We start from the raw sequence: 14429 nt of genomic DNA, 5'->3' as shown, positions 1-14429 counted from the left end.
ATGCCCAGTTGCCTAGTGCAAGGGAACATTCAAAAAGCAAGGCAGAAAGCCATTTTACATTTTTGTAAAATAAATATATAGGACAATCTTCTGTGTACCACGTTGCTTTTACAAACAGCAGCCCAAATCATGCTGCGTAAGGCTGATGACATCTTAATCAGCAGCAATTTGTTTTGAAATTATACATTTTTTATTCCACACACACACACCCCAAAGGTTCTATGGCTCCTGTATAATCCCTTTCATCATGAGCAACCAGGATGGGAGGGGGAAGCCTTTAATTACTGAAAACTGTTGATGATGGTAAAAGCCAGCCCTTGCTGTCACAGTGTTTTCTCCATACAGACAGATTCACGGGTTTTAGAATGTCCTTTCAAACCCAGTATTTTGCACCTTAAAAATTCAAACCCACATGGATTTTTTCATGTTCTTGAATATCTTCCTGATTCTTTTCCCCCCCTGGAGATGACACTCCTGCGAGTCCTTTTCTCACATAACATTGTAGGGAGAAGTGCTCCTCATATTGGAAGTGTAGTGGCTAATTGCACAGCCTAGTATGAACACATAAAAATCCTGTAAACACAGAACACACTCCAGCTGATACTAAGCTTCTATAAAACTTATTGATTTCAGTAAGGCAGATTTAAACACAGCATAACTCTCAGTGAAATCAATGACACTTTAAAGTGCTTTGCTTCCACTGGATAGTACATACATTTTTTTCTTTATTGAACACTTTGGAGTAGATTTAATGGGGAAGAACCCCTCAGTCATTGCTGATGAGTACTAACTGCTACCTTGGAAGGCATCAAATATAAAGCAAAAAAGGATGAGAAACAGGTTCTTCCCAGGGGAGTCTGAGAAACTGCCCTTACACTTTTTCTAAGTATGAAAGGTTTTTTACATAAATACTTTGATATGAGTTTCAGAGTGTCAGTATCTGTGTGGACAATTATGCTATTTACTGTTGTGGTGTTGAGCTGGCTTTCTTACATGCACAGTGCTTTTAACATACTAATGAAACCCTCTTCCTTATGATTTGGTGGTATCATAAACTTTCCTAAAAACTGGGGTGAAGCGTTATGTCCTCTTGTCTTCCCAAATGGCTTGAAGCCTCGGGATGGGAATCAGTTGTTGTTGTTGTTGTTGACATCAACTGCAGCTCACAGAGATTCGCAACCAACATGGACAGTGACAAAGCTGGCTGTGGGGTTTTGGTAGGCGTAATCCAAAACCCCTAAACATTTTCCATTTCTGTCAAGGCTTACCATTTCGCCATGATTGCCTGAGTAGCTGAGTCTGATGTTTCTCTTCAGAGGAACCACATTGGTTCAGAAAATCCCAGTGATGTCTTCCGGTTTTTGGTGGAAGAGCGCACACAGTGCTGCCAGTCCAGGAAAGTTCGATACACAGAGAGAGTTGACTATCTCATGCAGTTGCCTGTGGCGATGGAGGCTGCAGCAAACAAAGGTGGGTTAATATCATAATAGGCATGTAATTCCAACAAAGTTTCAGATGAAACTCTTAGTCAACACACATGTTAACTTCAGCATCATCATAGTTTGCATGTACTGTATTATGCATGTTTAAGGAAGATTTACAATAACTGGCAGTTCTGATAGAACTTGGCATTTTATGCAGTGCATCCTGAAATTCTGTGTTCAGTGGAACCAGTTCACATAATCCAGTCACCAGTCTTCAAATGATGAACAAGCATGTGTGAATCCATCCTTTTAAAAACCAAAGGATCTGAACATCTCTCCTGAGCATTCCTGAATTCTGGGTCCAGATTGATGGATATAGAATACATATGACATGTCAGTGGAGTCTGAGTGAAACTTTTCTGTTGTGTGCCTGTTGAGCCATCTTGACTTCACTCAACATTCCTTTGTCCCTATCCATTGCAGAGGAAGAGGGGTGGTGATAGTGGTGGGTAACAGGATGGATTTGATTTAAATCACAATTTAAATGAAAAAAAAGAGAGGATTTTAAAATTATTTAAATGTAAAAAAATCCTTTTTAAAATTTAAATCGTGATTTAAACTGTGATGATTTAAAAAAAAAATCATTTATTTATATCCATCCTGGTGGGCAAACCTCTGTGGGAAAGCTAGAAAACCAGACTCTACTGCAGATGAGGAGTATACTTTGCAAACGTCACTTTTTTGTTGTTGCTAAGTTTGTTTTCCTTTTTTGTTGTTGTTAAAAATTAAGAATTCCCTTCCTTTGGCTTGTTTAAACAGAAGGAACTTGTAGAAAGACACTTCAGCTTCTAGCTAAAGTGCGATGGCTCTCTATAGCATTGCCTCCCACCCACATTATTTCTGGTTCACACTTTTTGCTGTCATTAATTCTAACTGTGGATTTGTAACCAGAATGAAACCTTAATTTTAAATCCTGGATTACCAAATACAGTTGTGCCCCGCTGGACAATTACCCCGCTCTACGACGAATCCGCTTAATGTTGAAGTTTTTGCGATGGCTTTGTGATCACAAAACAATGTTTAGATGGGGGAATTTTGCTTAATGTTGATCAGTTCCCTGCTTCGGGAACCGATTTTTCGCTTTATGACGATCAGCAAACAGCTGATTGTCGCTTTTCAAAATGGCCGCCAGCTGTAGAAAATGGCCCCCCGCTGTTTTCAGGACTGTTTTTTCGCTAGACAGGCACCAAAAAATGGCCGCCGTATGGAGGATCTTTGCTGGATGAGCAGGTACTTAGCCCATTGGAACACATTGAACGGTTTTCAGTGCGTTTCAATGTTTTTTTAAAATTTCGTTTGATGACAATTTCACTCTACAGCGATTTCGCTGGAACGAGTTAACGTCGTCAAGCAACGGACTACGGTTATGATTAAAGGAAAGGATGTTGAGAAGAGATTGAACCCAAGACGGGGAAGGCAATATTTATCATCTTGATCGGCTTGAATAAGATGGTTCCTTTATGTAGATGTTTCCCCACTCCAAATTTGGGGGTCCCTCACAGTGTTCGACTTTTGCTTCTGGTTAGATGAATTGATTGCTTATGAACTGAAGAGGAGAGAAGCAGAAACTGCAAGGAGACCCCCTCCAGAGCTTGTGCGTGCTAAGATCCCCTTTAGTGCCTGCCTGCAAGCCTTTTCTGAACCGGAGAATGTAGAAGACTTTTGGAGCAGTGCCCTTCAAGCCAAGTCTGCTGGAGTTAAGTAAGCAGTTTTCCATGTACATGATGGGTATGCACATTGAGTGGTGGGCATTGTATCCTATATAAACAATGTGATGTCGTCCATTAGTGGACCATTAGTCCTTTGACAGCCATATTGGGTTTAAAATTTTAGAATATACAAAGCCTAATGCATGGTAGAGCAGATTCCTTACATGCAGGTCTACCAGTAGGCATCCTTCAGTCTCGAGAGACTGTGGTAACATGATCTGTGTCTAGTGTGGCTGAGAAGGCCAATTCGAGAGGGACCATCCCTTCCACGCTGAAGACAAATACAACCTGTCCCCTGTCCAGCTCCCTGATTTTGCTGGTTTCAGAACCGCCTCTTTGCCTCAGCTTGCCGGACAAGAGTTTCTTCAAACTGGGCGAGGCTGCGATGCACTGCCTGCCTCCAGTCTGAACGCTCAGATGTCAAGGCTGACAACACTGGCCAGATGGACCAGCAGTCTGACTCAGTCTAATGTGGATCTCTGTGAAAGCCTGCGAAAGCTTATCTGTTTCTCAGAGATTGGCTTTTTAGGTTGCTGGAGTCGACCGGCTAAGCTACTTCACTGACCATCCTTGCCAGTGATCTTTTCCCCAGATGGCTTATGAATACAGTGAAATGCTGATCCTAATACAGATGCTTGGGAGTCTCAATGTATACTGCTGATTTATTCCAATTCTTTACTAGAGATGGGGTTATTTATAGACAAATACGAATACCCCCCCACAGTGCATATAATGAAGGTCCGGCCCCCTGGAGCCAGACCGACCACTCACGATTCTGCCCCTCCCATGAGCTCCGCAGTGCCTTCCTATTGCTCCATTGCTCGCGATGGATTAGCCACTCTGCAACCTGGCAGAGAGGCTCGTCATCCGCCTCCTGCCAGAACTGGCTAATCCATCGCAAGCTCCGGAGTGATAGGACGGCTCCACAGAGCTTGTGGCAGCGGCGGAATCATGAGTGGTCGGTCTGGCTCAAGGGGGCTAGACCCTCATTATCTGCACCTCTGGGAGGGGATATTTGTATACGAATACCCCCATCCCTATTCTTCAACCAATTAGTGATCTGTAAGATATGACCCATCCTCTTATCCCAGGACTGTTTTAAGTTTACTTGGGAGCCTTGTTGAATTCTTTTGATTGACTCCTACATTCATTTCTTTTCCAGATAGTAACATAACGTGCCTTGTGTTATCCGTAGTCTTTGTATCTATATACCTGCCTGCTTAGGATATGCAGAGTATGTTCCTACCCACAAATCCTTAAATCATAAAATATACTGAATTTGTAAGTAGTTTAAGGTGGGCAACACATGGCACTCCCAGGGTTGGTCTGCATTTCCCCTTGTCTTTCTCCACAGGGGAATGGTTGTATAACAATATTTGAGCAGCCATCAATTAGCTATCCCTGAGTCAGTCCTTGAGCACTTAAGCCATAGCTGTTTTTCCTGCCATGTACAGAAGCAGCATGTCTCTGATTATCAGTGGAGGTAGGCAACAAGGGCTGCTGATTTCTACTTTGTGCTGTCTCTTCCCTTTCCAGGAATGTCTGGGTGGAAGCAGCAGTGTGTTAAATGAATCCTGGGCTGTTCACATGTGATTTTCTTTCTGTTCTTTGACTTTTCATGTTGACTTCTTGTTGCTCAGCTAAATTCACGCCAAGCTTCTGGTGTTCTTTTGTTTCTAGAACCTCTCGCTTTGCATCATTTCCTGAATATCTGGTAGTACAGATAAAGAAGTTCACTTTTGGCCTTGACTGGATTCCTAAAAAACTTGGTAGGTGCTTTGAATTCTCTCCTCCCCGTAGAACGGCCTTCGTGCTGTGGTAGAGTGTAGTAGAGACTTGTTTCCAGGCAGAAGGCTTTGAGAGCTGCCAGTCAAGACAGGCACAGCTATGCAGTCTTTAATGGGTTTTCTGTGGTGAATGAAAGGCGACCTAAATGATGAGAAAACGCAGAAGGGTTACAAATGGACAATTATGTCGCCTGTATCTCCCGTAAAATTTTGTCCAGTAAACGTTTTATACAGAATCATAATTGAGGTTGGTGGGGGTTTAAAAAAAATGGATCCCGTAAGCAATAAAAATGAGAGAAAGTACTGAAATGGCTATTTTTGGTGGAATCCCAGGAGAGAAATATTGTGTATCTTTGGCAGTAAGAATGTACCTGGGCCTTATTGATACCTGTAAGATAATGATATCTAAGCAACTTGATATAGCCATCCAAAATAATGCTGAGCGTCATCATCAGAGGAGAGGGACCGTTTGTTCATCAATTATGAAAGCCAATAGCAAGGTTTGTCACTCTCCCCTGCTGGAATTGAATTTTCATGGTTGCCATGTGTAAACTTTTCAACTGAGGTAGTTTTTTTCTTCTTCTCTTTTTTGCTGTCCTGAAATAATGGGTTTGCAGAAAGCATGTTTATTTTTTCTATAATATGGTATATGCTTGCTCTTTTCCCCTGGACTTCTCTTTGCCTAAAACTGAAAATGTTTTAAAGAAGAACATTTGGGGACATCAAAACAAGCACTATCAATTTGAATAATAGATTCTGATTGCAGAAACTTTCTGAGATGGATGGGGTTTTCAGGAAGTTGTAATAAAAAAAAAGTTACTTTTTCCACCTCTGAAATAAACCGTTGTTTTGGAAGGACCCTTTCCAAACTCCTTTTGCTTGGTCCTATAGCACTGAATAGGGGACGTGGTGGCGCTGCGAGTTAAACCGCAGAAGCCTCTGTGCTGCAAGGTCAGAAGACCAGCAGTCCTAAGATCGAATCCATACGACGGAGTGAGCTCCCGTCGCTTATCCCAGCTGCTGCCAACCTAGCAGTTTGAAAGCATGTAAAAATGCAAGTAGATAAGTAGGTACAATCTCAGTGGGAAGGTAACGACGTTCCGTGTCTAGTCGCGCTGGCCACGTGACCACGGAAACTTTCTTCGGACAAACGCTGGCTCTATGGCTTGGAGATGGGGATGAGCACTGCCCCCTAGAGTCGGACACGACTGGGCTAAATGTCAAAGGGAACCTTTACGTTTACTTTTATAGCACTGGATAGGAACCAGGTGAGGAATCACACTTACTGTGCCTATGATGTATTTACTATGGGTCTGTAGGCTTATTTGCCCTGCTGGGTTTACAGATGTTTCCATAGACATGCCAGATCTTCTGGACATCAGTCATCTCCGAGCCACAGGCCTCCAGCCGGGAGAGGAGGAACTTCCAGACATCTCTCCACCCATTATCATTCCTGGTGACCCCAAAGGTACTGCCTGCTACCACGAGGATCTCTACCTCCCAACCATTCTCCACCACAACTGTTAGTTGATCTTCTTTTTGTTCCTTTGTCACTCTTGCTCCCTACTGGTTTGCATGGAACAGCTTCTTGGAGGAAAGCTCCCGTCAAGCTGCAGTCCATCCCTTGCCTAACAGCCATAGTATGTGACTTTATGGGTGTTTCTATGTTTGTATGCGAAGCAGCCAGTTGCAGAATCAAGGCCTGGTTCTCTCATTAAAACAAACAAACAAAGTTTTTGGTTTTTTACTAAGTTTGTTCGGGAGGATTGGGCACCTTTGGTGGGCCTTGCAGGCAGGATCTCTGATTGAGCTAGGTAGAGGCAGCCTCAAAGAGACATGAGCAAGACAGAATGCAAGCCAAGACTGAGAAACGCTGTTTAAACTGGAGAAGTATAGTAGTCTTGGTATGCCAAAAAAGGGAGTTGGAATTTGCTATGATGTAGAGCGAGTGCATATAGGATGCATATGCGACATGGGAGGGGAAGTGTGGGCAGAGGTGCCTTGAAAATAGCAGAGAGAGAGAGAGAGAGAGAGAGGTAGGCTGTCTAAACCAGAAGCTCTTGCTTCTAGTTGTGTAGAAGCTGACACCTTTGAAGGTATGAACGAAGCCTTGAGTCTAGAGCTGTGATGGGTCCTGCCATTCATATCCACTGCAGAACTGGTCCATCTCCTCTCTCATTCTCTCCCAATGACACACTCTGCCTCCCTCACTTTACTTTCTTAACTTTCCAGATGGCATGATGAACCATTTCACAGAGCGTATGTATCTCATTTCATTACTTTGGTTGTATTTATGAGTTTATCTTCTTTTCTTTTTTTAATGGCTGCTACAGCAAACATTAGTTGCCACTCACACAGGTGCTATGTCTGGAAAGAGAGATATGCATGGAAGCGCTCGTCTTTGGGCTTTTAAATAAGTTACTGTGCTGTCTGCATTTAAATGTGTGATAAAGTCTTAGTTGCATAGAATGTAGTCTTTCCCTTTTTCTGCCCCACAACTGAAGATTGGAAAAGCCAGGACTGAGTCCAGAACTAGCAGTTTTCCCACCCGATTCAAGTAATGCAAAATAGACCTCCCTTGTAATTCATCATGGGAAAATGTTACAAGACGTAATAGGAGCACTGAACACTTTGTCAGGCTCTCCCCTCCCTTGCAGGGGGTCAGGAACGCTGTCAGAGCTACTGAAACAAACTGCTTCAGTGAGGCCATCACCTTTCCTCTGTTCTCCCCTGGAGCTCTCTTCTGCCACTGGTTTTTTTTTTAAATGATGGTCGATCAGGCTGCTGAGCCAGTCTTGGAAATCTGGGGCAAGGGACACCCCCCCCCCCAGTTTGCAGCTTTAAGGGCAAAGTCCTGGTAGTCCTGCCCTAGTTACAGCCCTGAGCCTGGACATGGAGAGCTAGCTTTTTGTACTACATCTTCCACTTCCTAAACAGTTATGCTGGATGAGGGATTCTGGAAGCTGTAGTCTAGAAAAGTAACTTTTTTGAGCTTGGAGAATGAGCCAAATGAGTCAGCGAAGTCAGCAGGGCCTAATGGGGATAGCCCTAATTCCGCCATGTTTTTTGGATCTAGCAGCTGGCATCCCAAGACGCAATGTCTCCAGACTTTGAGATTTCACTTTATTATTTTTGGCTAAGAGCCGCTGATAGGCTTCCTCTTGGTCCGTGGACTTATTCTGGGAGGGTCTGACCTAGAGTGCTGAAAAGCCTGAGAGCCCAAGCTATGCTATCTTGTTAGAACTGCCTTGCATAGAGAGTAGCAAAGGCCTGGGTTTGTGTTTCAAGAACTGTCAAGTACACAGTCTGTCCCTCTTTTGGCTGGACTCCATTCTGGTTCGACTCTCCTGCAGACAGTGCCTGCAACTCTTTCATTTCAGTTCTAAGGACTAGAGGGTTTGTTCTAGAAATCCATTAGGACGTGGGAGGTTCTCGGAGCTGTGTAAGTTATGTGCTTAGCGACAGACAGAAGATGCATGTAACGCTGGCCATTCTATGAAAAAGGAATTTAAGAGTTTTCATGCACGGAATACCCTTTGTCTTAGCACCAGATATTGATGAATCCTCAGTGATGCAGCTAGCAGAGATGGGATTTCCACTGGAAGCATGCCGAAAAGCTGTCTACTATACCGGCAACATGGGTGCTGAAGTGGCTTTCAACTGGATCATTGCACATATGGAAGAACCAGGTTTGGTATCCCCAGGAACGCATCATTCATATTATGCCACCTGGACAAAAATGCCTTCTTGCTTCCTAAGTTAGTCCTCTGCTTCCCATGTTTTCACTTAGTTGGAGTTTAAGGGAATAGAAGGTTACCTGAAGTTCATGAGCTTCCTTTACACCCCATTCCTCGATTGGCTAAGTATTGCAAAGTCACAGAAATCGAATAGAACTATGTAGCACATACTGTACTGTCTTTTGCTAGGCAGCATTGCAAATACGGCTTTGAAAGCAGAACAGAAGTCCTGCTTGATCAGACCAGATGTTCATTCAGTCCAGCATCCTTGATCAGACCAAGGGTTCATCCAGTTTCTCACAGGGGCCATCTCGCTGTCTCCATATGCTTTGGATTTCACCTACCTGATTCCCGTACCATCGGCCCTTGTGGGTGGGTTTTCTGGGAGCTGAAATCCAAAACAGTTGGAAGAAGAAACAATAAGAACACTATACAGTCCATACACAGAATAATTTGTGGTTCATGTGTGTCCAGATTCAGAGAGAGAGAGAATTTTGCAGACACCTCCCTTCCTTACAGCCTGGAAATAAGATGTCTGTTCACCACAGTTAAGTAGGCAAATATCTGTCATCCTGTGGACTAGTTCAGGTGCAGTGAGTGACTGGATCAAGGTCTCCGTTTTCCACCCTTAAACATTGCCTGCATGGGCCATGATATGCTTACTTACATAAGGAGACCACTTCCCCTTTTAATAGCAACCTTTCCTTCTTCCTCTCCAACCAGAGGCTGATTGTTAACATGACTATTTTGGGTTTGGAATGTGGTAGCTCTAAACGGCGATACTGTGTTGTATCCAAAACAGTCAGGGAGGTTCTTCAGCCAATAAATTATCCTGCCTGCACTTCTGCCCCAGTTTCTTTTACCTTTGATGATCAGCTGTAAAAAATCTGTACATTTCATTTTTCATTGCATGTATTCTGGCTTTCTGCATGTTCTGTTTTCTTAGTCTTTATTCATTTCTTTCGGTACTTCTTCACTGGTCAGGCTGTTGATCCAATAAATTCTTAGCAATCTACAATAAATCCACACTTCAAATATTTTTATCTTGATTTTTTAAAAAAAATCCTGTATCAAAGACCATGATTCCATGACATATAATAGAATCTAAAATTCATAGCTCTATACCAAAGTCAATTAAGTTTTATTTTTCACATTACATTCTTCATCTTGAGAATATTGCTCTGGACCATCTCTGCTCTGACTTCTGTTGCATGGCTATGATTCCACTATTTATTCAGTCAAATCCCACAGTGCTTATGTTTGTTGAAACATTTCATATTCTCAGTTTGGATTTTTAACTCGATTTCTTGAATTGCTTGCTTTTTACTAATTGCCATTAACTATTTTTTTTCTTAACAGTCATTTTGAGATGGCCTTCATAATTTACTTCATTAATTTCATTGAATAAGTTTGGCACATCAGGTCAGAAAATCTGATGCTTGAAGACCTTCCAAAGAGTCCTGTAGGCCACTGGAAAAATTAGAGCTGACATTTATCTCTGAATGGGTTAATTCTAGTGTGAACCTGATAACCTTTCCAATGGTATTAAAATTCAGCTGGGTATCAAGGTGAAATTTTGAATACTCTCTCTTCGGAAGAGGAGGAGAAGCTAACAGCGAGGTAAATTTTTTCCAGTCATCCTTGTCATATACAGCTCCCTCTTCCCAGGTAAAAAATTACTCAGGCACATCAGCTTGCCTAATTGTACAAGGTTTGTTCACATTCTATGATCCATATTCACAGAATTAATTCAAAGTTGTTGAATACATCCAACCTTTTGAGACGTTATAGGCACATTCCAGTTAGACAGAAATCAGCCTTATAGCTATGAAAAACTATTCACAAATGCTTGAAGAGAAATTCATTCTTGCAACTTGTGAAAAGCTTCAGATATTATTGCTATCAAAAGTCTTACAATTATGAGAAGCTGTAATCAGAAGTACATTAAAAACTTAGTTTGCAGGCAGGACTTAGATCATGCAGAAGCATAAAAATACAGAAGAAATACATTTTAAGAATAGAAAACCAAATGCAAGATCTTATAGCCTAAAACCCCCACATCTCTTTAAAAAGTAAAAATACTGTATATAAAAGTAGAGTAACGTTATTTAACCTCTTAACATATTCAGACTGAAATATATTAAATATTAGGTTTTCCACCATTTTGCTTGTCTGTTCTACCTCGGTGCTGCTTGCTGCTAGTACATGATACCTTGCATTTGTTGTTATCTTCGTTGTTGGTATTCAGTGTCTGTGTGGCAAGCATGTGTCTCTTACCTTCCTGTAATTATAATTCTCAGTTGTTTGCATTTTCCTCCAACTGTCAACAATTGAAATTTGCCAGGATAGTAAAATGCTGGCTCATATAACATTTCCCGTAAAGTTTCTATAAGAATTTGTCTTGCTTTTGTTAAGGAATCAAACTTTCAATGAAACAAATTATTTTGTGTATATTTTGACTTGTAGTGGCAGACAAGTCATTTACTTGGGCACAGGAACTCCTGGCACATAGAGCACATCAAGATGCGATGTAAAGGAAGCATGGATGGCTGTTACTAAGTTCAGTCATCTCTGGAAAGATTGTAGCTGGTGTACTAGGGGGAGTTGTACAAGGCATTCCTCGTCTTTGAGGCCACCTGGGAGTCCACCTGAGTCATAACATGGATTTGGCCCAAGACTGTGGACCTGAGCTTTCAGGGGGAGCACAATCCCTTCTGTTGTTGTTGTTTAGTCGTGTCCGACTCTTCGTGACCCCATGGACCAGAGCACGCCAGGCCCTCCTGTCTTCCACGGCCTCCCAGAGTTGGGTCAAATTCATGTTGGTAGCTTCAGTGACACCGTCCAACCATCTCATCCTCTGTCGTCCCCTTCTCCTCTTGCCTTCACACTTTCCCAACATCAGGGTCTTTTCCAGGGAGTCTTCTCTTCTCCTGAGATGGGCAAAGTATTGGAGCCTCAGCTTCAGGATCTGTCCTTCCAATGAACATTCAGGGTTGATTTCCTTCAGAATGGATAGGTTTGCTCTCCTTGCAGTCCAGGGGACTGACTCTAAAGAGCCTCCTCCAACACCACAATTCAAAAGCATCAATTCTTCAGCAGTCAGCCTTGTTTATGGTCCAGCTCTCTGTTATTGTTTAGTCGTGTCCAACAAGCTGAACCCTAGTCCCCAAATCTTGCTTTCTACTGACTGGCAGCATTTCTGCCTTGCCAGGATTTAGTGCCAGCTGGTTCACCCTCATTGTGGCTGGGATTTCCAGTGGCACTTTCCCCCCTTTTTTAAACAGTAGAGACCCATTCATGGGGAAGCAGAGTCTCTCAAGGGAAAAAGACTGATCCACTCCCAAGCCAACTACACCAGAGCACAGAGTGCTGTCCTCTGAAGATGCCGGCCACAGAGACTGGCAAAACGTTAGGAAGAGCAACCTTCAGAACACGGCCAAAGAGCCCAAAAAAACCCACAACAACCACTGATCCAAGTCCTCACAGGAGATGTGTCAGTCTTTTGCATCAAAGATGCCAGACCCTTGTGATGCCTTCAAGGCTGGTAAATTGTATTAGAATGTAAACTTTGGTTGAAATGGCTTAGAAATAACTGACCAGTCTGTTTTCAGCAGATTAGAATAATTGCCATTTATGTTTTAGATTTTGCAGAGCCATTAGCCATTCCTGGATATGCAGGAGCTGCTCTTCCTGGGCCAGGAGGGACAGGGTTTTCTGGGCTAGAGAACCAACCTCCAGAAGAAATGGTCTCCATCATTGTCTCTATGGGCTTCCAGCGGAATGTCGCTCTCCAGGCACTGCGGGCAACGGTAGGGTCTCTAGCAAATTATTGAGGGTCTGTGTATGCCAGGGATGCTGATTGATTGATTGACTGATTGAAAATATTTTTATCCTGCCTTTCTCTTTAAAAAGAACCCAAGGCAGTAGCCAGGTCCCTAAATCACTGAGGTGCTTAAAGCAGCCTCAGTAGTTTAGGTATCTGGCTAGGGAGCCAGAGGTTGAAAGTTCAATTCCCCACTGTTCCTTCTGGAAGAAAAGCCAGCCTGTGTGGCTTTGGGCAAGCTTTATAGTCCCAGAGTGTCCTCAGAAGAAGGGAATGATATATCACTTATGAGTATTCTTTGCCTTGAAAATCCTGAAAAGGGTTGCCATAAGTCAGAATTAACTTGACAGAACATTATTATTATTATTAGTAGTAGTAGTAGTAGTAAATCATTAACATGGTATATAGTCCATCTTGCCTCTAATCATGTGGGTAGAAGCAACAGTGGTAGGGGAGAAAACACAGGATCGTGGCAGCCAGGTCTGCTTCATACAGATGCTTTTCTGGAATACAAGAGAGAATGTTGGTATTTATCATCGTGCTGTTCAAATGATGTGCACTGTGGCTTATGTGAGAGTCAGTGGCATCTCAGCTGCAGCAGAAGCAGCAGAAAATGGACCGTCAGATCATGTCTGATGGTCCGGGACCTTTTGGGGCATTGTTCTTTTGTCGCAAACAAAGCAGCCACTATGGTTTCAGCTCGTTGGAAAGGTACAGAAACCACATGGCTGGCAAGGATGCTGATGTCTGTTGACTGTGTTATTTTTCTATGCTGCTTCGGCTGTCAGAATAATAACTTGGAACATGCGTTAGACTGGATCTTCAGTCACCCAGACCTGGAAGAGGAAAATGGAACCACCACTTCTGAGGCCATGGATATTGAGAATCATGTGAATGCTAACATCCTTGCAGAATCTGACCCAGAAGGGCCCAGAGTCAAGGATGGGCCGGGACGTAAGTTTATTTCGGATCTTTGGTTTCGATTGTTATGAAAAGCTTATTGAGTTTTTCTTCAACGTGTATTTGCTACATTAATGAATCGTTTGTCTACCAGCAAGGGAAATGATGTTCAGTTGTGCATAGTGTTCATCATTATCAAAAACTCTTCAGGGATGGTGATCCAGATCAACAGAAAGCCCTGCAAAGAAGCTGAGGAGAATAATATATATATATAATTCCATCGTAGCTGCTTTGCAATTCCAAATCCTCTAAAATGCCTGATGGTTCATTTTTACCAACCTTCTAAAAGTCAACAGGGATTTGAAGTGTACGTGAAATTTAGTGGAGGAGGAAATAAAAAACTAGAAATAAAGTCCCATTGGCAATATATCATTATCTTAAAAGTGGTGATTGAAGCTTGCTCTTTATAGGCTAATTAACTTTGAGCTAGCAGTCTAAGGTAGGTTAATGGCTAGTCTCCCACTCAAAATCTGAAATTTCGAAATTGTTCAAATAATTGCACCACTGGTGTAGTTACATGAATCAGTTCTGGCTTTTAGGGATTTAAAGAAAGAGAGGGCGCCCTGTTCCCCACGCCCCCGTACCCGGGTGCATTGAGCATTCCTTTGCTACATTAGGTATATTTCATTTTGCAAAAAACAACTTCCTGAACTTCTATCTTAAGGGAGCAATGTATAGCGATCAAGCAGAGAAACACTTTCAAAGCTTCCTGTTGTCACCTTTACAAACAACAAAGTTTTCCTCTACCCCACTTCCCCCCCCCACTTTAGTTTTGAGGCTGAGGTGCTTGACAATGAAAAACTTGTCCACTCCCTTTTATTTTCCTGTTTGGATATTTTTGTCCAGGTTCCTGCATGTGCACACCCATGAGTTAAGAGAGCATGGGTGCAACACATATAAATGTCAGTCTGTTGGGTATCGAGGCTGGC

The 14429-nt window shown here is 42.6% G+C and overlaps 1 protein-coding gene across 3 annotated transcripts in view; it reads left to right on the top strand.

The window, feature by feature from the left end:
- The window catches only part of USP13 (ubiquitin specific peptidase 13), an 86719-nt gene that overhangs the window by 69739 nt on the left and 2551 nt on the right, over window positions 1-14429 (top strand). Inside the window, exons 12-19 of one of the 3 annotated variants that reach the window (XM_072996231.2) lie at window positions 1317-1470; window positions 3011-3185; window positions 4874-4962; window positions 6326-6448; window positions 7213-7239; window positions 8526-8669; window positions 12360-12526; window positions 13329-13494. In XM_072996231.2, the coding sequence (XP_072852332.2) occupies window positions 1317-1470; window positions 3011-3185; window positions 4874-4962; window positions 6326-6448; window positions 7213-7239; window positions 8526-8669; window positions 12360-12526; window positions 13329-13494 (1045 nt within the window). Of the gene's footprint in view, window positions 1-1316; window positions 1471-3010; window positions 3186-4873; window positions 4963-6325; window positions 6503-7212; window positions 7240-8525; window positions 8670-12359; window positions 12527-13328; window positions 13495-14429 lie in introns of all 3 variants that reach the window. The other 2 variants (XM_072996232.2, XM_072996230.2) reach the window with 2 other exon arrangements.

Source organism: Pogona vitticeps, chromosome 3 (genome assembly GCF_051106095.1).
Source record: "Pogona vitticeps strain Pit_001003342236 chromosome 3, PviZW2.1, whole genome shotgun sequence".
Classification (NCBI taxonomy): domain Eukaryota; kingdom Metazoa; phylum Chordata; class Lepidosauria; order Squamata; family Agamidae; genus Pogona; species Pogona vitticeps.
Note: the sequence above shows the minus strand (reverse complement) of the source record. Positions and strands in the feature narration are given on the sequence as shown.